We start from the raw sequence: 21,548 nt of genomic DNA, 5'->3' as shown, positions 1-21,548 counted from the left end.
CGAAAAATCAAACCCGTCACCTATTTATGGGTTGGGTGGCGCCAGAATCGAGGCGGCAGGTCACAAAGCAGCGCAAGAATCGAAGCATCATGCCGTCAATTCCTGCCTCGAAAACCTGTATAATGATGACGCACGTGAAGCTGACATCATTTCCCGGTAAAGTGTATCACTCGATGTCTTGCCGAACATGCTGACCGTCCCTCGCTGTCCACGCCGTAACGTTTCAACGGATCAAATTTCTCCATAAGAACGCATGAAGTTCGCTCATCGAGGACGCACCCGGTTGCGACCTCGACAAGCGGAGGGACTAACTATATGAGTCCGAATTTAACCGACCATGACCAATGACGAGTACGGCAAACGACAAGGTCTCTTTGAGTCGGCATCCCGAGGGAGACGACCTTAATGCAAAGAAGAAATTGTACGACCCTTGTAAATAGTGTAAGCCCATTAGGGGAGATTAGGAATATTCCTTGTACTTTGTCTTTTACAATTTAGAAGAGTTTCTCTCTTAGTATAAAAGGGGAACAATAACCTTATAACAAGGGGGCTGGACTAGAGAGAAATGATGATTCTCGAGCGAAAAAAAACTTAACGACCGTCTTCTCTTTATCTGTCATTTTTTTAGAAATTATTATATTCAGCTAAGATTTACCCCTTCATCTTTGATTGATTTGTTCAAAAAAAATTTAATAACTTTTGAGTCAAACAAACTTTAGGTTAATTTCTATTCCCACCTTATAGTCTGCTCCCTCATTTTCTCTTCCTTCGTAGGCGAAGCTAGAATTCTAGCTACGAATTTGGTAGAACCCACCCAGCCTTTTGTAGAAGCCAAAATCCAGTAACTCAACACACAAAAACGAAGGGAAAAAAGAAGTGGTAAGAAGATTTGCTATGCCAAAAGAAGTTTTGGTTAAAACGGACAGGTAAAATCGTTACTCGTTGAAAAAAAAAAGTTATGGAAGTAAAAGTTGCTAAAAATGAATAGTGGGGTCTGCCTTTTCGAACCAATACTTGGTGACCTCAAAAAGGAACTTTTAAACCACTCCAATTATTTCTCTAGACTAACCTTTTGATCATTAATTAGTAGGATGTCTCTCGTAGACTAGGCACTTTGGCATGTGTGACTCCATAGATACTAGAGGCGGATCTATCGTGTAGTATACGGATTTCTGGGAATTCAGTAACTTTTGCGTAGACTCTGTATTTTTGTTTAAAAATTTATTAAATATCTATAAATATCTATTTGTGAACCCAGTTATTATTGTATATTAATTTGAAATTGCGACAGAAACCCATAAACTTAAAATCCTGGATCCGCCTATGATAGATACTACTCTCCACAATCTCTGTCTTCATCCTTTGCTTTAGCAATTCCACATTATGGTATTTTCTACGTTCATGCATGTGTCGTTAATTTAACAATAATATTATCTCTTGTATTCCATTTTTTGAACTTTCTTGATATAGTATTCCTATTTCCTGATCTATGCCGTAATATTTGAAGAAAATAGGTTTAAAATGTTAAAGTGAGTTTAATTTTGATCAATTCAAAGACTATAAGGACTTAAGTTATTTTTCGTATTTCTACGACTAATTGCACACTTCTTTTCTATAGTAAGGAACGCAGAGTGGCCTAAGTAGATTTCTTCTATGTGCACATACTTCCTTTGGTATGTTTTTCAAAACTTTAACAAGAAACTCACGAATTAAAGGCAAATGGATTTCTTTTAAAGGCCTAAAAATTTAGAACCCGCCTATCAATGCTAGCTGCATTGATAGATGTAGGTTTGTACGGGTTTGACATAACTTTGTATAAATCTGTAAAATTAAATAAAGATAGAGTTAGAGATATATCTTCATGCAGAATAGCCTAGGAGACACTTATACTTGTTCCGGTTTGTCATCCCGGTCCCTACACTTCATAAAGTTTCATCCAAACACTTCAACTTAATCAAAACAAAATTTTTAAACACCTCCGAAATCGTTTGATGCTCACTTGCTTGACGTGGATGACAAATTAGCATCCACATCAGATTCTATGCCAAAATAATATTATTTAACAAAATTTTAATTTCATAAACAAAAAATAAAATAAAAAAGCAAAAAATTAAAATTAAAATTAAAGAAAACCTCTCCTCCCTTCTTCAAACCCACCGACTCAACCTTCTTAAAACAATAACCCACCTGTCATGGCTCCTCCACCATGAGTACCACTACTTCCTTCACTCCTCTTTTAAAGAAAATTATTTATCCATGAAAAATACATGAGCAGAGAATTATGTCTTTTGAATTTTGACTTATTCCTTTACCCCAATTTGGAAGGACTATAAAAAAATTTGAAAGCTAAAACCACCGAAAAAAACGGAGGAGTCATAGAGAATGGGAAGATGACATGATGGAAGAAGAAATACATACCAAGGAGAAAATCTAATGAAAGAAGGGATGAAGAAAGATGAAGTTAAAGGGGAGGGGAGGGGATCTAAAGAAGAAGACGAGGAGAAGAGGCGCGCGTGCGCGGGGGAGGGGGGGAGGTGGTCAGAACGAAGGGGGAAGGGACTGAAGGGAGGGGAAAGGGATTGAAGAAGAAGAAGAAGAAGAGGAGGGGGGTGCAGAACGAAGGGGGAGGGATGCGAAGAAGAAGAGGAGGGGGGCAGAACGAAGGGGGAGTCGCTGCTAATATTTTTTATTTATTTATTTATTAATTTTTATTTTTTAATAAAGAAAAATCACCAGCTCACGCACCAAATGTGTGTGTAAATCACTCATTTTATCCACCTCAGCCATACCAATGCCACATAAGTTCGGTCAACGGTCAGAAGGGTTTAAAAGTCTTGTTTTGATTAAGTTGAAGTGTCTGGATGAAACTTTATGCAGTATAGAGACCAGGATGACAAACCGGAACAAGTACAAGTGTCTCCAGGCTATTCTGCCTCATTTTTATATAACATTTAAAATGCAATCTGCGTCTTAGCTAAAAGTATCAAAACATAACAAAACAAAAAAGATCAAACAATTACAAAAACAATGGAAAATGTTAGAAGCTCCAACGAGGTTATATTAGTGTGCCACGTTAAACGATACAACCATGCAACTACAACGTTGAAGATTGGATATTTAATTAATTAGGAGAATATATAAGACATTACTTAGGACGTAAAAGTAAACATCTTAATCATTTTGACATCCAGCGGCTGTAATTAAAGATTGTATCAGTTTGTTAGTATTTGACAACGTGAGAATAAGATGTACTTATATATGCATAACAAAAAAAAACTATTAAAGATTGTATCAGTTTAACTTTTCTATCTATTTTTTGTATGAGAATAATTTGTCTAAGGTGTTATATACACCCTTTTCCATAGGCTTACAAGTCTATATGTTTCTCCTTGACCCACTTTCATGAGCCCGTCCTCTCTCATAAACCTCACATACATCCTCTTCTTAGGGAATAAAATCAGTCTATTTTGCCAAGATGTCAAAAATTGCTTATATTGAGAAGTTAGAGAAGTATTTTCACGAAAAATAGTAACTTTGAGAAGTGTTTTTTTTTTAACTAGTTGATAAATATATTGTGTTTGGTCAATTTTTTTTTTTAAAAAAAAAGTGCGTTGTTTTTGAGTATTAATTTATGAAAGAGGACAAGTATCAAGGTTCATTACATATATGATTATTTAAACAGAGAAACAATTTTAAGTATTTATTATGAAAGACTTTAATTCAATTTTTTAAATTTTAATTAAAATAATAAATGCATATTAAAATATTTAATCAATATAAAATATAATCAAAACCAAAGCAATAATATTGAATATCCGTATGATGACTTGCTTGTGATGATAATTTTAATATACTAATCTACATCAGTTAAAAAAAATTTAAAATTCATTTCATAAATCACAAGTACGTTGATAATACTACAATCAATTTGACAAGTGATCAATTACTAATACGTATGAATAAGGTCAACACTTAGAAATTACATTATATATAAATAGATTTTTAAAAATATTAAACAATAATTTAATATAAATTCAAAAGCAATAAAGAAATTACAATGTTAAAAAGTCATCTTCTTTATTCACCAAACTCATATGGAGATAGTTGGATGGTTATACTCAATGATTTCAGTAATTATTTATGGTCGAAAAGATTAATAATGAAACATTTATATATAATGTTTTATATTCACAGTAAATTTATTAATTCTAAATCATGAATTCGTATCTGGCTAAATATATCTGTCCTAATTGGATATAATATTTAATATATAATAAATTATATTGCAAAGTCTTATTGATTCTAAATCTTCGTATCAGGGTAGATATACGTCCAATTTTCTGTCTTAAATGGATATACACAATACCATATTTACGTTGCATATCATCAGACTTATTCCAACTTCAATTCAGTAGCCTTTTGGAGCAACGTAGTTCATTTATTAGCAAAAGTCACCTGCCATTGCAAAATCACAGTTTTTCTTGTGAATGTAAGTCATTTTGCCTTCTATTTAAAAGGAATATCACTAAAATTAGTTTCTCCAAGTTTAAAACAATAATTATGTTGAGTACAATAATGATATTGTTCTAGGAACAACTAGTAATGCGATAAACCCAATTGATCATTCTGGGCACACTATTAAAATATTTAAGAGCTCTAATACCCCCAAAGGATCGATCTTTGCATGCAGTAAAGTGTGATATTATTATTATTAGTATTCATGATTTTCTCTCATTGGAAAGTCAGTTAGAACGACGTGAATGAAATTGTTGTACCCCAGTGTATAAGATTTGACAACATAAAAAAGGAAATAGAGTCACTGTCAACTATGAATTTTGCAAAAAGTAAAGTTCTTCTAGAGGGATTTACAGAATTTATGGTCATCTCAATAATTATTTAATTCTAATGCTCATAGCTTAAAACCGTGTTCCAGTTGTATGGAGATAGGGGTAAACTTATGTTGATGTAAAGTTTGATGTTTTATGTTTATTTTTTTGTGACCTAGCTGTAATACACTCGTGTAGAGTTGATATGAAAGGATAAGGCAAGTTATGCACCTAAAATAGACTCCACAAAATATTTAATTTCTTTTAAATAAATAATGGGTCTTGACACAAAATAAGGTTGCGTATTGAACTTTTAATTAAGGTGAATAGAGGCATGCTAGGTAAAAACCAAAGAGACTCCTGCTGTTTACATAGAATCAAATCAATAAGATTTACTATGGCTAGTGTAAATTGAAGTAAAATACATATTAATTAATCATTGCTAAACGATAAAGTATACATGTATATGACTTTGTGTAAACTCGAGCGTAAATAAATATCTTTCGGCATATCTCTTATACGGTTAACTGGTAAAATATTAAGGTCCACATTTTCGCACTTTTCCGTGACTTTTTTTTTTACTTTTTCTTTAGCCGAGGGTCCAGAAACAATCTTTCTATCTTTCCAGGATAGGAATAATGATGTCTACCTTTTATATCCCCTCCCCAAACCCCACTTATAAAAATTCACTGATTTGATTGTTGTTGTTATTTTTTTTTTCACGCTTTATTGAATACTTAGTTATAGCCAAGCTTATTGTTTTGTTTTTTGATTTAATTATTCGGTATTCAGTATCCACTATTCCAAATATTCGTTTTAGTAAGGTTTTTTTTTTTCCAGAACTCGAACGCCCTGTGACTACGCTAAATGTTAAGACTATAAATTAGTGACTAGTCGTACACATAAATGAATGTAGCAAATGAAAGGAAAAAGATTACTACTTTGTGTTTCCATAAACGGGGACTTAATACAGAACATTCTTTTAATACAGGACACTGTTTGTTTAACTAATTGTAGCAAATAAGTAAAACCTTATACCTGCCTTAGTCAAATAAATTGAGAAGCTAAAAGAGGTAATAGCAACAGTACAAAGACCAAAATTCCATCCCATTCTTTCCTTCCAAATATGACTCAAGGAAAGAGCTTAATTAACGCCTATGATTAGACCGAATACAGTCATTTACCTTTTATATAGTATTAAATTTTAAAAAAATGTATTTAAGTTAAAAAGATAATTACAGAATAGTATTGTTTAATGGGTAATAGTAGATTAGTTACTATTTTTACAAAATTTACCTGAAATTATTTTTAAAATGACATGCAACAACAATAGCAACAAACTTAGTGTAGTCCCACGAATGAGGTCTGGGGAGAATAGTGTGTACGCAGACTTTATTCTTGCTTTAAGAAGGTAGAGATATTGTTTTCGACAGATCCTCGGCACAAGAAAAAATATAAGAGATTATGAAAATACTTTAATTTACACTGTTTGTGTATATAACATATAATCGTTTGTACAATAACTTCATGTTTTGCATAATTCCTTTATTAGGAACTTTTTTGGAATTTTCATTTATTAGACGGTGCTGGTTAGTTCATTTTTCTTCTCCAATAGAAAACACGACTTATCATTTTTTTTTAATTCTTGGATAAGCTGTAGCCACCATATTATTAACAGAGACATACCCAAGAAAAGAAATAGAAAAAAGGTTCTTTCAGAATTGAGAAACGCAAAATAAATCTCGAAATTAAATTGATTAAATTTTCGGTTTACTATAATTGTGTATTATTTCCAGCAGGATAATCTGATTTATGGAACTTAAAAATTATTAAACAAACAAAACCGTGTAAAAGTACAGCTTGCTTTTATATTCACATACTGAGAGGAAAAAAGGAGCAACTATTTTCAAACTCAATGGAATATTTAAGGAAAATCTAACTGGATTTTAGTCATTGACTATATGATTTATTATACTATTTATGAAAGAGAGAGGAGTACTTATATGAGTATATCTATATGTGTAGAAAGAAGAAAAAGAGAGAGAACCAATTTTCTACAAGAAAGAAAAAGTGAAGCTTTTTTTAAAATTAGATTTAAATAGTCAGTATTTCACTATAAAAATCAAGTTTTACTCGTAACTGATTCTTGTGCTATGTTATACAGTCAAACCTTTCTATAACAGGTTCCAAATATTTTTGGATATTATAACAAAGTGCTGTTATAGAAAACATATATTATAACATAACATAAAAATTGATCCCGAAAAAACTTGGCTTTTATAATGAAGTGTTGTTATATAAGGATGTTGTTATAAAGAGGTCTGACTGTAATATATATACATCCTCTATAACAGCACTTCACTATAGCAGGCGAAAATATCAGAACAAATAAGATTGTTATATAGGTTTGGCTGTATATACAACTGACAATGTGAATGATTATTTTACTATATGTGAATTTTAACGTGTGCTAGTAGGTTACTTATTATTTTACCATATTAATAATCAATATCTATTAGGAGATTTAACAAAAATTACCTAATAAGTTATTTATGGAAATATTTTTTACACAATCCAAGCATATATCTTAACTCAATTTTTTTAGTATATCTATATGATTAGAGACTAGAGACACAAATACAATTTTCCACAAGAAAGAAAATGTGAAGGTTTTTTTTTTTAAAAAAAAAATTATGTTATGGAAGGTCTTTAATAAGATTCCATAATAATTTTGCCTTTCCATGATGGGGATTGGTTGGTCTATACCGCACCTTCTTTTGTCCTGTTTGGTTCTACTTTCCTTCTATATAATACATAGTACAAACTCTCTTCCTTTCTGTAGTTTTCTCTTCTTCTTTCCAAGTTCAAAAAGTGTGCGACTCTGAGAGAAAATGGACCAAATGGATTCTTTATGGAGTTATCAAGAGGTAGGAATTAAGTCATTCTTTACTCTCTTGTTTGGTTAATGTCTCAGTTCATTTCCTCTTCACAAGTTTTTCTTCAGAATTTAAAGCCTTCTTAATTGTTTAGATTCACTCTATTCTATTAAATTCTTTTCCTCCTCCTGTTATTAATGCTTCCTTTACTTCTTTTCCTCAATAAGTTTTCTTGTGTTCAATTCACACTTCTCTTCATAGTGTCACTAAAGATTTTCAGCAATAATCCTAAATTCTCTCTGTTTCTGTGAGTGAAGGTTCTGAATATAAGTAAATGGTGTTTGAGTTAAATATAGCGACTGTGAGAATTCATATAGCCGACTCCAACTTGTTGGCAATAAAGTTTAGTTGTTGTTGTTGGCATAGTGGCTTACTGAAGTTTTTTTTTGTTGGGTAAAAGTGGTGCAATACCATTTTCTCCTAGTTTAGAACATGTTTCTGTTAAGGACTTTCAAAAGTAGTAGTAGAATTTTATAAGTGTCCAAGTAAATTTCAATTTTACAGGGCCCAATGCACCATATTTTCTTTAATACTATAAAGTATCCAAAGGTGAACCATGTTTTACATTCACTTTTCTAAAGTTTTGGAGTTGACTGATATATTCACGACCTAACTCATTGGCCCTATCTATGGTTTTACTATTACTCCTGACTTTGAATAACTTATTCATATAATAATAATAATTACTGATTAATCAAATTCTATTAAATTACATCCATGATATTTATGATCTTTCATGAGTGTTAACATGGCTAAAAACGTTGTTTCTAGAAGGGCAGCCGGTGTACAAGGCATCTCGTGTTCACGTAGGGGTCCGTGGAAGGGCAGCACCCCAAGGGGTGTGATATAGACAACCTACCCTAATGAAAGGCTTCCACGGCTCGAACCCTATAGGTTATACGTGGACAATTTTACGGTTGCTCCAAGGCTCCCCTCCACTTTGTTTCTGAAAAGGAATTAAAATTTTGAGTACTTTTCTCTGACTTAACTTTTGATAAATTTTGCAGACAATGGAAGAAATGAGACAGAAGGTTCTATACACTAGTCTTGAACTTGAAAAACTGAAAATGGAAGCAAGTGAAGAAAAGAGAAAGAACAATGAATATGTGAAGCAATTAATCCAACTCATAAAGATGGCTTATCAAGAAAGAGATGAAGCAAGAGATCAACTTCAGAAACTAGTCAACAAAATCAATCAGGCTGATTTGCTCAATCCCCCTTCTCAAATCCAAGTTGATTGCTCACTAGTTAAGGCTACGAAGGCGAATTCAAGCACTATTGAATCGAATAGTCTCACTGAAACATACAATTACCAATCACAGAATTCATCCCCCGTCGAGTCCTTTTTGGATGCTGTTACATCCCCTGAACTTTCCAACATCAATGTGGCTGATTCAAATGCAATGCCATTTGTAAACCAGCCTCTCGTTCCGGTTTCATACACTGTTGTCCCTCAAGAAATGGCAAAAGTTGATCTTGATCCGGCCTCGTTGGTTATTGAAAGTCTTGTTAAGGGAAAGACATTGCCTCAACAAGGGAAATTCCTTCAAGCTGTTCTTGAATCAGGGCCACTTTTGCAAACATTACTTGTAGCCGGACCGCTTCCTAGATGGCGTAATCCGCCTCAGTTTCAGCCATTACATATTCCACCAGTTTCAATCAAAGGTTGTGAAGCTGGTATTGTCACTCAGAATAATGCTGCAAATTCTAGTCAGCCTTACTTTGAGATGACTTGTGGATCATCTCAAATGTTGTCACCTTATTTAGGATATCACAGATTGGTGTCTGCAGGTGAAAATTGTAACAGTTTTGTTCACCTGGACAAGAGACAAAGGTTGCAGTGAAACAAGTTGAAGCATGCCTATGTTTCTGATTTTTGTATAAAATTTGATTTTAATTGAAATAGCTATAACTTGATGAAATAGTTGAAGGAAAGAGTAGTTTAAATTTCTTTGTCAGACCTTCAGCTATTCATTAGTATAATCTTTGTAGTTCTTGGAGGCAATTACAAGTGCTATATTGACATTTTAGTTTCCAGCATGCTGGAGACAGGGAGACTATAGAAAGGAATTTGTGTTTACAATTTGTAATTGTTGAATTTGCACCAAGAAAAAAGAACAAAACCATGGTTCCCTACTTTCTCCTCCATCAGATTATCTTAAAAGAAGACAGAATTATAAACACAAGAGATACTCTTTGATTTATTCTGATGAGAACATGTGAATGCATAAGTACAACGACAACAACAGACCCAGTGGAATCCCATAAGTGGGGAGAGTAATATGTACGCAACCTACTGGTGGTAAAATGGATAAAAAAATAATTATTCATCCATATTATCCACTAAAAGATGGGTAATGAACTTTTTAAAAATGGGTCAAATATGGATAAAAACCATATTATCCACTTAAAATTGGATAACTAATGAGTTTAACTTTTATATTTGTAAAGACTCAAATTGAGGGTTCGTCGAAAGATTAGGAATTCTCCCAAAAGTGATCCTATTTTCTATTTTGATTAAATATGGTTCGGGTCGGATAATTTATCCGTTTTTGCATTTATCGTTTTCTACCCGCCTATTTCCGACCCGACCACCCGTGTGCCACCCTAATGCAGATACCTTTAATTTATGAAGGCGAAGAAGTTGTTTCTGATAGACCATCGGCTCAAATGTTAATTGTCAACTGAGCTACCAGCAAGACTGAAAAACATCCTGGTGATTTCTCAGTGAATGATAGCAGTATCAGAAAGTTTGTATAATCTGTGTAATGCAAAGAGTTCACGCCACGGAATGTATCGACAAACTAAGGACATTTCCAATACAAAATATAGGCTAAACAAGTGGTACACTGAGCACGACTCCGCAAAACTGAAAGCATTTCTTGAAATGCACTCTTTGAAGGATTGCGTATAGGTGTTCGTAACACGCAGGGAAGACAATAATAATCCTAGGCAGATCTTGTCGTGTTTAAAATTTATTTACATGCCAAAGATCGGATCTAAGACGTACCTGGTAAAGAGAGTCTCGTTTCAAAATTTTTTCGATAGTGCGAAGACTCTATATGCGTATCTACACCGAGACCGATCCTTGCTATCAACTCTTTGATCAATGAAACCCGCGAACAAATTGAACGAAAGAACTTGTGTTGAAATTTTTCTCAAAAATCTCAACTCAAATTAGAAGAACAAGAAATACTTTTCTTGTAATTGTATTTTCTCTCTTGGCTTTGTATTACACTCACACTTTCACAAAGTGGGTTTTCTTTTCAAGAATAAGTCATACGGCAAATGTTTCTCAATCACCCTTTATATAGCATCAACTATAAACCTGTTTCTCAATCCACGACGATTTCACTGAGTCGGCCCTGATCCTCGCCGCCTGTGGTGACTTCACGGCGACTAAACGAAAAGTTCTGTTAGAAGAGATTAATCTTCTTCTTCTTCATAGTCTGCCTTTTTAAAGTTTCGATCCGTTGATTTGGCTAAAGTCGTTGTCCTTTTTCGTTCTGTCTTTATTTTCAATTTTTCCCTTGCTTTGCTCCGTCACTTACAGGTTTGTTTACTGTTAGATTCTTGAAATTTCTTATTAAAGTTTCGATTTTATTCATTATTGACGGATTTTCAATCACTTCAACTTTATTCCATCTTATTCAACTTGATTTTTGGTTGATTTGAACTGGGTTTTGGTTATTTTTACAATTACATTCAAGAAATTTTCATTAAGTTTCAGTTTTTATTCATATTTGACTGTTTTAAATCAACTTAAGGTTCTATTTCATCTAGTATAATTTCGATTTGTTTAATTTATATAATAATACTCATTATTTCTTAATTTATAGTAGTTATCAAGTGTTCTGGCAATATATTTCATTAGATATTTGTGTAGTTCTCTGCTTTTTCCCTACATTTCCCCTACTACTATCAGGGCTACACCAGTGGTAGTGGTGACAACCATTTTTTGGTTTTCGGGTCGGGGTATTTTTGTGTTTTCAGGGAAATTCTCGAAGTTGTGGAGAGAAGTTGGGCGCACAAGCACTAGCAAAGGAGAGCAACCAGGACGAGTGTCCGCAACGGGCGGTGGGAAGCGGTGCGCGAGTGTACAACTACATCAAGTACAACAAATTAACACAGGTTTGGTTCTCGGGAGTTGGTACCTCCCGTTCTACTGTTTCCCTTTTGGTGTTAGCTAAATTGAAGTTACTTTGGTTCACAATAGTTCAATCATTCGACTAGTGTACTTGTAGTCACTTGTTTCCTTCTAGTTGGATTCGTTGTTCGTTGTGCACTAGTGAGTCTTCTTGAGATTTGTCGTAGTCTTAGTGGCTGTAATCTGGGATGATAGATTAAGGCCATGTACTCGGGTAGGGCAGAGAGTGGGGCCGGGGTCAGGGTGTGGGACGGGAGGTAGGGGAGGTAGAGGGGGCAAGGGAGCCTATAGGTTGAGAATCGGGTCATGGAACATAGGTTCGCTAACGAGTAAGTCTATTGAGTTGGTGAAGATACTTTAGAAGAGGAAGATTAATATAGCGTGTGTCCAGGAGACTAGGTGGGTTGGATCGAGGGCGAAAAACGTGGAGGGGTATAAGTTATGGTACTCTGGAGTCCTGAGGGGTAAGAATGGAGTGAGTATCCTGGTAGATAACCATCTTAGAGAGTCGGTGGTAGAGGTCAGACGAGTAAATGATAGACTAATGACTATTAAATTGGTGGTGGGTGAGTGTACTTTAAATGTCGTTAGCGCATACGCGCCACAAGTAGGCTTGGATGAGGAGATTAAAAGGCGTTTTTCGGAGGGGTTGGATGACATCGTTCGTAGTATTCCGCCTTCGGAGAGGTTATTCATAGGAGGAGATTTCAATGGTCATATTGGGTCGTCTGCAGTTGGTTATACTGAGGTGCATGGCGACTTTGGTGTCGGGGAGCGAAACGGAGGGGGCACTTCGTTGTTGGACTTTGCCAAGGCATTCGATCTAGTGATTGCGAACTCAAGTTTTCCGAAGCGGGATGAACATTTGGTTACTTACAAAAGTTCGATGGCGAAGACTCAGATTGACTATCTCCTCCTCAGGAGATGCGACAGAAGGTTGTGCGAGGATTGCAAAGTTATCCCAGGTGAGACCCTAGCAACGCAACATAGGCTTTTGGTGATGGACATTGGTATTAAGATAAGGAGGAAGAAGAGGTCAGTACGAGGCTGTCCGAGGAATAGGTGGGGTGCTTTGACTAAGGATAAAGCTCAGGAGTTGGAAGGAAGATTATCAGCAATGGGAGCTTGGAGAAGTAGTGGGGACACAAACACTATGTGGTCGACGACGGCTGATTGTATAAAGAAGGCGGCGAGAGAGGTGTTTGGGATATCTTTAGGACGCACCAGTCGCCACAAAGGAGACTGGTGGTGGAATGCAGTTGTCCAAGATAAAGTGGAAGCGAAGAAGGCAGCGTACCTACGGTTCGTAGGGAGCTCTGGAGAGGAGGAGAAGAGAGCGAACAGTGAGAGATATAAGGTAGCTAGGAAGGAGGCGAAGATGGCAGTAATGGAGGCTAAGACAACAGCTTTTGCTCGTCTGTATGAGGAACTAGGGAACAAAGGAGGGGAGAAGAAGTTATTCCAACTCGCTAAGGTGAGAGAGAGGACGGCTCGAGATCTGGACCAAGTGAGGTGCATAAAAGATGATGACGGCAAAGTTTTGATGGGGGATGACCAGATTAAGAGGAGATGGCAAACCTACTTTCATAAACTTCTAAATGAAGAAGGGGATCAGGATATTGTGCTAGGTGAATTGAGGAATGCCAACAACCCCCATGAATTAAGTTATTGTAGGTATATTGAGGTCGACGAGGTCATGCAGGCAATGCGTAAGATGAGGAGGGGCAGAGCTACCGGGCCAAACAAAATTCTGGTTGAACTTTGGAAGTGTGTGGGTAGAGCAGGCTTGGAATGGCTTACTGGGTTATTTAATGTTATATTCAAGACTAATAAAATGCCTGAAGAGTGGAGGTGGAGTACGATGGTTCCGCTGTATAAGAACAAAGGTGATGTGCAGAGTTGTAACAACTATAGGGGTATCAAATTACTGAGTCACACCATGAAAGTCTGGGAGAGAGTGGTAGAAATGAGAGTGCGAAGGACGGTGTCTATTTCAGATAACCAGTTCGAGTTAATGCCGGGGCGATCTACCACAGAAGCTATCCACCTTATTAGGAGGATGATGGAACAATACAGGGATAAGAAGAAGGATCTCCACATGGTGTTTATCGATCTAGAGAAAGCGTACGACAGGGTTCCTAGGGAGGTCCTATGGAGATGCCTAGAGGTTAAAGGGGTCCCAATTGACTACATTAGGGCGATTAGAGACATGTATGATGGATATAAGACTCGAGTTAGGACAGTAGGAGGCGACTTCGACCATTTTCCGGTTGTTATAGGGTTCACCAAGGGTCTGCGTTCAGCCCTTTCCTATTTTCCCTGGTGATAGATGCCATAACGCAGCATATTCAAGGAGAGGTGCCATGGTGCATGCTATTTGCGAATGACATAGTCCTAATTGACGAGACACGACGCGGAGTCAACGAGAGGCTAGAGGTTTGGAGACATGCCCTTGAGTCTAAAGGTTTTAGGCTGAGCAGGACGAAGACGGAATACCTCGAGTGCAAATTTGGGGTCGAGCCGACGGAAGCAGGAGTGGAAGTGAGGCTCGACTCGCAAGTCATCCCTAAGAGGGGTAGTTTCAAGTACCTTGGGTCAGTTATTCAGGGGACCGGAGAGATCGATGAGGATGTCACACATCGTATAGGGGTGGGGTGGATGAAGTGGAGGTTAGAAACGGGAGTCTTGTGTGACAAGAAAGTGCCACCATTACTAAAAGGTAAGTTTTATAGAGCAGTGGTTAGGCCTGCTATGTTGTATGGGACCGAGTGTTGGCCGGTTAAAAATTCACACATCCAGAAGATGAAAGTAGCAGAGATGAGGATGCTGAGGTGGATGTGCGGGCATACAAGGATGGACAAGATTAGGAATGAAGATATTCGAGAGAAGGTGGGCGTAGACCCCATGGAGGACAAGATGCGGGAAGCAAGACTCAGATGGTTCGGGCATATTCAGAGGAGGAGCACTAATGCACCAGTGAGGAGGTGTGAGCGACTGGCGGTGGTGGGTATGAGGAGAGGTAGAGGGAGGCCTAAGAAGTATTGGGGGGAGGTGATCAGGCAGGACATGACACGACTTAGGATTTCTGAGGACATGACCTTGACAGAGAATTTTGGAGGTCGAGCATTAAGGTTGTAGGTTAGAGGGTAGTTTGTGAATATTAATACAGCGCACTAGAGTGAGACTAACCATGTAGGAGTTAGTCTTAGGATGCTACTGACCAGCTACTGATGCAACGCTATATCTGTTGGATATTAGTATACCTTACATCCTTTTCTCCATCATTTTCGTATTTCCTATATTTCTTATATTGTTGTTATTTTTATTTTATGTTATGTATTATATGTTTTATTATGAGGCTATTAATAGTACTAATATATTGCCTCTTGTTGCTCTCTTGAGCCGAGGGTCTCCTGGAAATAGCCTCTCTGCCTTCGGGGTAGGGGTAAGGTCTGTGTACATATTGCACTCCCTAGACCCCACTTGTGGGATTATACTTGGATGTTGTTGTTGTTGTATGAAGAAAAAAATCGGAATTACCATTCACATGGTAACGTGATTGCCGAGAGCTCTATAGACCTTTCATATCCAATTCTAAATTGGATTCTATGCTATAAACTTTTTATATTAATAATTTTGTAATCGAAAATTGCAAATCCATAAGTAGGCAAGTTGCGGTGTAGTTTAACAATCCAATTCTAAATTGGATTTCACGGCTAACTCTTTAAACAATATTTATAGATATATATTCTATATATATAAATAAATATCATTTATGACTTCAATTTATTTCAACCAAGAGAAATAATTTAATTTTCTATTCCAAATAGAAAACTTCAATTTATTTACAATATTAATTATATCCTCTGTGCTAGCAAAGAATATAATAATATTTTATTTGGACTAATAACTAAATTTATTTGACTAATTAAATTCCTTAATTTAATTACCAAATAATAAAATAATTAATCCTCTAGCAAAGATCAGAACACTCGTTAGTGTGTGACCCCTTAGGTTCAATACTAAACCGGTAGTAAATTGACCACATCAATATACTAATCAAGGGTGGCGTCTTGCAACACTCCTTAACGACCGCATAGCATGAAGTATACAATTTACTCTCAAGAACCAGTAGAAGAATAATGTAGTAATTCCTTCTGTCCTTATAGTTCTGGGTCACCCTAGGATATGGTTCAACTGTCAAATCCAAATAGGTGACCAACTATGTGTTCATGTAAATTATAATCGACCATTGAATGACTTAAGAAACTCATTTCTTCTTTCATTCAATTGCCCTGTCCAAGGTCTTAGTTTGGTCGTTTATAATTCATGACAACATGGAGCTTAAACTCATTACCAAGAGTTGACAGATTTCATCTTGATCAATCACTAATTCTACAAGTATTTAATCATACCCAATTTCCTTTCAACTATAGCCCTAGGGCCATAGGTGTCTAGTATCAAAGCACAATAAATAACTTGTTAATTACTATATCGATCTCAGGTCAAAGGAAATTTTTACATCACATTCTTCAAGAAAATATCCTATTGACAGTTTATGGTAATTCTAACCATTAGGAATTATCCAATGAGTCGGTTCAGTGATCATATCTCTATATGCATCATCTGTCTATGTGATTTAATTAATGAGATCAACTAATCTTTATCGCATAAAGACGATCACATAAATATTGATCTAACCAGATTACTAATGTCCAAATTAATAATCCTACGATCAAGAACAGATTTAGATTAAATTATAAGAAACTTTACTCTCATTATCATGATCTCCATCACAATGACAAGTCTCAAAATTTAATCAAGGACCTTATCAAGTTAATCAAACAATTAAAAATAACTATGATAAAAGAATATCAAATGTTGTAGACATGTGATTTTTTGACCCTCCCCAAAATTTTACATATTTTAGCATTTAAATACTTAGTTTAGGTCTAATATAGTTATCTCAAGTAATTTTGACTCTTTTACATTATTTTTATCAAAAATTGGAAAAATACAAAAAACAGTTCCATATTTCTCTATTTAATTCACGTATTAGATATTTTTAGAAAGATATGTTACTTTGAACCTATTTTATATTAGTATAATCTTGAAAATACCAAAAACAACTTCATGTCATAGTATAGTTGGTTTTAATTAATTAAGAGTGATTTTACAATTTTATAGTATATTATTTTAGAAAAGAAATAAATATTTTTAGCCTTGTAGAAATAAAAGGCCACTTTTAAAGGCAATTGTACCCCAAATTAAGCCCAAAATCGGTTCTCTTTTGAGCCAAACCCTGAAGGACCCAAAAAACTTAGAGTCGGGACCTTCTTCTTAAAATAAGGAGAGACTGAACTAAACCTTAAAAACCCATGGCTGCCTTCTTCTTCTTCTTCTTCAACTAGACAACAAAAAAAAAAACCTAGCAATAGTAGCCATCTTCATCTACAAGAGAACGACCACCCTCAACCAGACGAACACCCTTCCAACGACCACCAGCCTCCGCCGCTCCACCCATCTTCTTCAACCCCCCATCGTTCTACTTTCTTCTTGAACCAGACGACCAACCCCCCCCCCCATCGTTCTTCGTCTTCATCCTTATCTCTAGTCAGCCAGCCACCGCCATCAACAACACACAGAACACCCAGCTTGTTTCCAGCCATTACCATCAGGACTCGCCGGATTCTCGCCTTCCCACCAAGCCAGCGACGAGCTCGTTGATAAACACACACACAGTCGCCGCTGGACAGAGAACTCAACTAACATACCCAAAACGCCCATGGTAGCCTGATCTTCTTCTCCAGTTAGGATCTCCCTTACAAAGCTACGGTCAAAAGGTGTCCTGTTCGCAATTCGTGGTCAATAGTGTTTTTGTTTCTGTTGAAGGTTTCCGGTCCGAGTCATTATCGCCAAATTTCCATTGAAATCTGATGAACAATTTTGTTTAGAGTTTTGCTCGTTAACTTGATTTCAAAGGCATTCTAGCTCTTGTTGAGGTCTATTTCTAAAACCCATTTTTTTCCAGCTCATTGTCACACCTCCTTTTTCCGCACCCGATGGGGTGCAAGGGAGTTTTTTCCAATTAAAGGACAATCGAAACGGGATTGGTTTAATTATTTCAGAGTCGCCACTTGGGAGATTTAGGGTGTCCCAAGTCACCAATTTTAATCCCGAATCGAGGAAAAGAATGACTCCATATTACAGTCTGCGTACCAGAAATCCGGATAAGGAACTCTGTTAACCCGGGAGAAGGTGTTAGGCATTCCCGAGTTCCGTGGTTCTAGCACGGTCGCTCAACTGTTATATTCGGCTTGATTATCTGATTTTATACAAGTGTGAACTTATGTGCAAAATTTAACTTTTAACCGCTTTTATCATTTACTGTTTTTATCAAGAATTGCAACGTTGTGAAAATGTATCTCGAACTGCGTTACAATCAATGTACCCGTGGTCGTCGACACACTTTGACTCCGTTGAGATTTGGATTTGGGTCACATCAATGTGCACCCGAGTTTAAGGAAATTAAATTATTAAAGGCGCGCCTAAAGCGACTAGCGTATTTATTTTGGGTAGGACCGTGGAATTTTACTAAACGGTCCATCCCGAAGTCTAAACAATTTTTAAAGCAAATATTTACTGAGGGCCCCGCAATTTGTATTTTATTTGGCGAGGCTCATCTCATTCTTATTTTTTTTAAAATGAATTTGCAACGTCATGGACACGCATCTCGAACCACGTCACAATCAATGTACCCGTGATTAGAAACACATTTCGACTCCGTTGAGAATTGGATTTGGGTCACATAAATGTGCACCCGAGTTTAAGAAGGTAAGATTTATTAAGGCGCGTCCTAAAGAGTCTAACGTATTGTTATTTTAGGAAGAGGCCGTGAAGGTTCATTAAACGGCCAAATCCAAAGTCTAGTCAATGGTTATGTATTTTATTGAGGGCCCCGGCGGTTTGTGATTTATTTGGCGAGGCTCGTCTCATTTTTATTTTAAAGGATAAACCTATAGTGACTATATTTTCTATTAAGTTCGTCTCTAAAATAAAAGAAAATCTCTTAATTATTTACATGCTGAAAACGTAACTTATTAGTTATTAGTTTACGGCTAATGCGATTGGAAAATTGCGATCGAGTTTGTACAAAGAAAAACTGCTTTCATTTTTATATTCTATTATTTACTAATGCTAGAACATGAGAGGGATACACAATAATATCAAAGCCGATTAACTATTCTTCAAATAATTTAAACTAGCGTTATTAGATGAAGAAATCATACATATGCAGCCTCATTACTCATTAATTAATCAACTACATTTTTATACAAAGAGAGGAAAATTAATATTCAAACACAGATCCAAACAAAAGAATTCAACAGGAACAGGAGCCTGATTAATATTTCATTTTTCGCTTCAAGCCAAGAGTGTACAAATGTGTACCTGGAAACAGCAGTACAAGAACAAAAGAAGTAGGAGTCAGCAACAGTAATAACGCGGCAACAGCAGGTTCAGCAACACCGCAAAACCAGTAACAACCAGTAGAATGACCCAGTAACAGATTGAAAACTCAGCAGTGCAAAAGTACAATCACAATCAAAGCAGAAGAGAGAACAGATGCAAGAGGCAGTAGTTTCGGATTTTGAATAACCCTCGAGAAAAGCAAACGGAAATTATTCGAGTGAAAATTCAAATTGCATTTCTCTTTTACTCTCAAAATATTTCAAGTATGTCCGCTCTCAAAATGTAGAAAAATGTTTTATGTTCTACCTCACGTATTAAAACTCTCTCCCCAAAAATCCTCTCAATAATATTCAAGTTCTCAAAACTCTCTCAAAAAATCCTCCCTATTTCAAGTCAAGAATGACTCTATATATAGCAAGACAAGTCTTCCATTCCCAACCCCAAAATTATTCCCCCAATGGCATGCTTTGGCCCACTATTAAATGTCTTCTTTATTTTAAATTTTGTCCCCCATGCCTACATTAAATAAATACCACATTCCCAACCCATTACAATATGTCCCCCATGCCTATATTAAAAAAGTACAAGATTCCTCCCCATTATGTTTTGTCTTATCCCCCATTACATTAAACAAGTACATCAAAAACCCCACCCCATTATATTTGTCCCTCATGCTTAACATAAAGAATCAAAATAATGTTCAATTACCAAACTACCCCTCCGACCTTATTGCAATTACAAATCTACCCTCGAATGCAATGCAATTTACCAAATTACCCCTCTGCTCTAAACAATCAATTAATCATAACTCAACCAAAATATAGTCAAGATGACCAATTTCTCAACAATCTTCAACAACAATTTACATGAACATGATGAACAACACAAACTCCAAATTAATGGAAATAAATCAACCATATCGGGAACCAATCCTGGTTAATTTAGACCATTAATGGATGAACAAAGAGACAATAATACAAACAACAATATGCATGATTCAAATTAAACTAACAAATCAAAACAAACATAAACTCACATTAAATCGCTGGATTTAAACATGAACTTCAAACAAAGATGAACATGAATTAAATCTGTTTTAAGCAACACACATGACGAATTCTAACGATTCAAACAACATTAATATTTTCTGGAAACAACAAGAAACAAATTGAAGAAATAATTAATTAAATTTCAGTTTGAATCTAACAAACATAAAACTAACAAATATTCACTTAAACAACAATACAAACATGAAATAAACATGAAAAATAACTAATTAACTTCCATTTAAAATCTGAAAAATTAATTTAACAAACAACATATGAACATGAACTAAAAATTAATTCAAACGATAAACAAAACAAACATTTGCCGATTTTAGATTCGAAAATATCAAAACAAAATACGGACAAACATAAAATTCAAAAACTACTAACCGGATCAACACGACATATGTATGAACTGTTTTGACAAAACTCAAATGGGAATAAATCTGTCCGGACTCAACGACGAACTCACCTCCCTTGTAAACTTGACGAACTCAAAACAACGCTCGACGACCTCGACTAAAACTCAAACGAGCAGGTCGTCTGAAGATACAGCAGCTGGGCGAAGGAGAAGTGATGAACAGCAGCAGCTCGGAGGAACTGGACGTCGAGCAGCAGCAGTCCGGCGATAGCCTGGCCATGGTGATGCCCAAGCTCGGAGAAGCGAAGCAGTAACGGAGGTCGTTTGGCCATGGGGAAGATGAAGCCGTGAAGCTGGCCGACGCAGCAAGCAGAAGCAACTGGTCGACGACGTCCATGGCGAAATGGTACTGGACCCGATGGCAGCGTGCGAGCTTGGCCGTGACGAGCAGCGGCGATGGGAGCTTCGAACAACAGCTGACTCGTCGAGGCTGTGGTCGTTTGGTTGTTTGGACGATGAAGTAGAAGGCAGGAGTAGCAGGTTGTTTGGTTTGAAACAGAAGCAGCAGTGACATGGACGTCGAGCTCAAGCTTGAGCTCGACGAGCTTCATCAATGACGGATAGGGCTGGGGTCGTTTGAACGCGAAGGAGGTTGTGTCGTTTGGTGGTGTTTGGGACGGGAAGCTGGGCAGCCATGGATGCTTGGTTGGAGCTTTGGAGGAGTTTTTTGAGTTTGGGGAAGAAGAAGATAGGGAAGGGGCG

The 21,548-nt window shown here is 36.4% G+C and overlaps 2 protein-coding genes across 2 annotated transcripts; both read left to right on the top strand.

Moving 5' to 3' along the window:
* The first annotated feature begins 7,651 nt into the window (after nucleotides 1-7,651).
* LOC104221586 (uncharacterized) lies at nucleotides 7,652-9,898 on the top strand. Its single transcript, XM_009772661.1, has 2 exons — nucleotides 7,652-7,753; nucleotides 8,770-9,898. Exons 1-2 carry the CDS (start codon nucleotides 7,718-7,720, stop codon nucleotides 9,604-9,606), a joined length of 873 nt encoding a protein of 290 aa, XP_009770963.1. The 5' UTR covers nucleotides 7,652-7,717; the 3' UTR covers nucleotides 9,607-9,898.
* A 2,555-nt stretch (nucleotides 9,899-12,453) lies between these two features.
* On the top strand, nucleotides 12,454-14,235 carry LOC138886163 (uncharacterized). Its single transcript, XM_070167200.1, has 3 exons — nucleotides 12,454-12,845; nucleotides 12,933-13,383; nucleotides 13,915-14,235. Exons 1-3 carry the CDS (start codon nucleotides 12,454-12,456, stop codon nucleotides 14,233-14,235), a joined length of 1,164 nt encoding a protein of 387 aa, XP_070023301.1.
* Nucleotides 14,236-21,548: the final 7,313 nt, after the last annotated feature.

This window comes from Nicotiana sylvestris, chromosome 2, assembly GCF_000393655.2.
Source record: "Nicotiana sylvestris chromosome 2, ASM39365v2, whole genome shotgun sequence".
NCBI lineage: Eukaryota > Viridiplantae > Streptophyta > Magnoliopsida > Solanales > Solanaceae > Nicotiana > Nicotiana sylvestris.
The sequence above is the reverse complement of the archived record's forward strand: the minus strand, read 5'-3'. Positions and strand labels throughout refer to the sequence as shown.

Coding starts and splice junctions, on each gene's coding strand:
- LOC104221586 (XM_009772661.1), top strand. CDS start 7,718: ATGGACCAAATGGATTCTTTATGGAGTTATCAAGAG. Junction 7,754..8,769: donor CTTTATGGAGTTATCAAGAG/GTAGGAATTAAG, acceptor TAAATTTTGCAG/ACAATGGAAGAAATGAGACA.
- LOC138886163 (XM_070167200.1), top strand. CDS start 12,454: ATGACTATTAAATTGGTGGTGGGTGAGTGTACTTTAAATGTCGTTAGC. Junction 12,846..12,932: donor CTCAGGAGATGCGACAGAAG/GTTGTGCGAGGA, acceptor TATTAAGATAAG/GAGGAAGAAGAGGTCAGTAC. Junction 13,384..13,914: donor AGTTATTCCAACTCGCTAAG/GTGAGAGAGAGG, acceptor TCAGATAACCAG/TTCGAGTTAATGCCGGGGCG.